The sequence below is a fragment of the Aplysia californica genome, unplaced genomic scaffold, assembly GCF_000002075.1.
Source record: "Aplysia californica isolate F4 #8 unplaced genomic scaffold, AplCal3.0 scaffold00614, whole genome shotgun sequence".
NCBI classification, from domain to species: Eukaryota; Metazoa; Mollusca; class Gastropoda; order Aplysiida; family Aplysiidae; genus Aplysia; species Aplysia californica.
The window spans coordinates 445,013-447,144 of record NW_004797884.1 but is presented as its reverse complement, the minus strand read 5'-3'; the positions used below and the strand labels follow the sequence as shown (position 1 = coordinate 447,144).

General features: G+C 49.9%; 1 protein-coding gene across 1 annotated transcript in view; it reads right to left on the bottom strand.

Annotated features, from left to right (window-relative positions):
* The window catches only part of LOC101858967 (histone-lysine N-methyltransferase SETDB1), a gene marked incomplete at its 3' end in the record, with an annotated part of 41,040 nt that overhangs the window by 33,874 nt on the left and 5,034 nt on the right, over positions 1–2,132 (bottom strand). Inside the window, 1 exon segment of the mRNA XM_005107595.3 lies at positions 581–779. Coding sequence (XP_005107652.2) covers positions 581–779 — 199 coding nt within the window.

Here is a 2,132-nt window from a genome sequence, read left to right as displayed (position 1 = left end):
CCCCAATAGTTGTAGAGCTCCCACCCCCACCCAACACCCCCACCCCAATAGTTGTAGCGAGCACAGACCACGCTCTAGTGCCCGGCCATGCCCTATAGAAATACAATTATGATTTCTTTTCTCTACAGCAAGCTATCGTACAGTATAATACCTCTGACAATCTCTGTGACTGCCCCAGGGGACAGCCTTCTTTCTTCCATTTTAATGTTAGAAAACTACTTCTCACAAGCCAATCACAAACATAAGCTTCCCCCAAGGACATATTTAAAACACAACACAGTTATCTCAAAACAGCAATAATCCAACAGAAAAGAGAATTTTCCATCTTTTTTTTCGCATTGAAACGATCTCACTAAATGGAAAACGTGTAGAGAGAGGAAAAGTAAGCAGTCCCTCAGACTTTGGTTCAAGCAGACTCACTGAACAGTCAAACCTCGTTGTACCCCCCCCCCCACCCCCCTGTTATACCGCCAGGTTTTGTCAATATCAGAAAAGGAAGGCCTATACATAGTATTTGTGCCTCTACACTGCCATCCGCCGACTGTCTGAGCGGTGCGGTCCTCAGTAACCAACAACTCACTCTCGATGGCGTTGAGCTTCCTGCTATAGGCCTGGTACTCCTCCAGCGACAAATCACCGAGCTCCTCCGCCGTCAGACCCTCCAGCACGCCGAACACCAGCTGCTTCAGATCACACCAGTCCAGGGGAATCTGCACAGCCTGGTTGGAGTCCCCCGCCAGATGTTTGAGACTCTCGTACACTGCGTCGCTTAGGGAGCTCTGCGGAGCGGACAAAGGTGAGACAGTTTGTCTCGGTCACAATGGTGAGACAGTTTGTCCCGGTCACAATGGTGAGTCCCGGTCACAATGGTGAGTCCCGGTCACAATGGTGAGACAGTTTGTCCCTGTCACAATGGTGAGACAGTTTGTCTCTGTCACAATGGTGAGACAGTTTGTCCCCGTCACAATGGTGAGACATTTTGCCTCTGTTATTCAACATGGTCGTCATCATTCCCATTTTTAACCTGAGAGTTGGGCTAGAGGCCATCAAGAAGGGCTATTCAACATTACTACAGTATTACAGTAGGTCACCATTCTTTAAAATGAAAATCAACTAGATCTATGTCGCAGTTTGATGAAGTGAAACTGTTGGGTCCTAGTCTCATTCTCTGTCCTATAACTGTCACCAGTTTGTCCTAGTCTCATTCTCTGTCCTATAACAGTCACCAGTTTGTCCTAGTCTCATTCTCTGTCCTATAACAGTCACCAGTTTGTCCTAGTCTCATTCTCCGTCCTAAAACTGTCACCAGTTTGTCCTAGTCTCATTCTCTGTCCTATAACAGTCACTAGTTTGTCCTAGTCACATTCTCCATCTTCAAACACTTCTTAAACAAAGCCATGTCACCCTCACACCACTGAGTCACCCTCCCACCACTGAGTCACCCTCACACCACTGAGTCACCCTCCCACCACTGGGTCACCTTCACACCACTGAGTCACCTTCACACCACTGAGTCACTGAGTCACCCTCACACCACTGAGTCACCTTCACACCACTGAGTCACTGAGTCACCCTCACACCACTGAGTCACGGAGTCACCCTCAAACCACTGAGTCACTGAGTCAACCTCACACCACTGAGTCACCCTCACACCACTGAGTCACCCTCAAACCACTAAGTCACCCTCACACCACTGAGTCACTGAGTCACCCTCACACCACTGAGTTACCCTCACACCACTGAGTCACCGAGTCACCCTCACATCACTGAGTCACTGAGTCACCCTCACACCACTGAGTCACCCTCACACCACTGAGTCACCCTCAAACCACTAAGTCACCCTCACACCACTGAGTCACTGAGTCACCCTCACACCACTGAGTTACCCTCACACCACTGAGTCACCGAGTCACCCTCACATCACTGAGTCACTGAGTCACCCTCACACCACTGAGTCACCCTCACACCACTGAGTCACCCTCACATCACTGAGTCACCCTCACACCACTGAGTCACTCTCACACCACTGAATCACCCTCACACCACTGAGTCACCCTCACACCACTCAGTCACCCTCACACCACTCAGTCACCCTCACACCACTCAGTCACTGAGTCACCCTCACACCACTG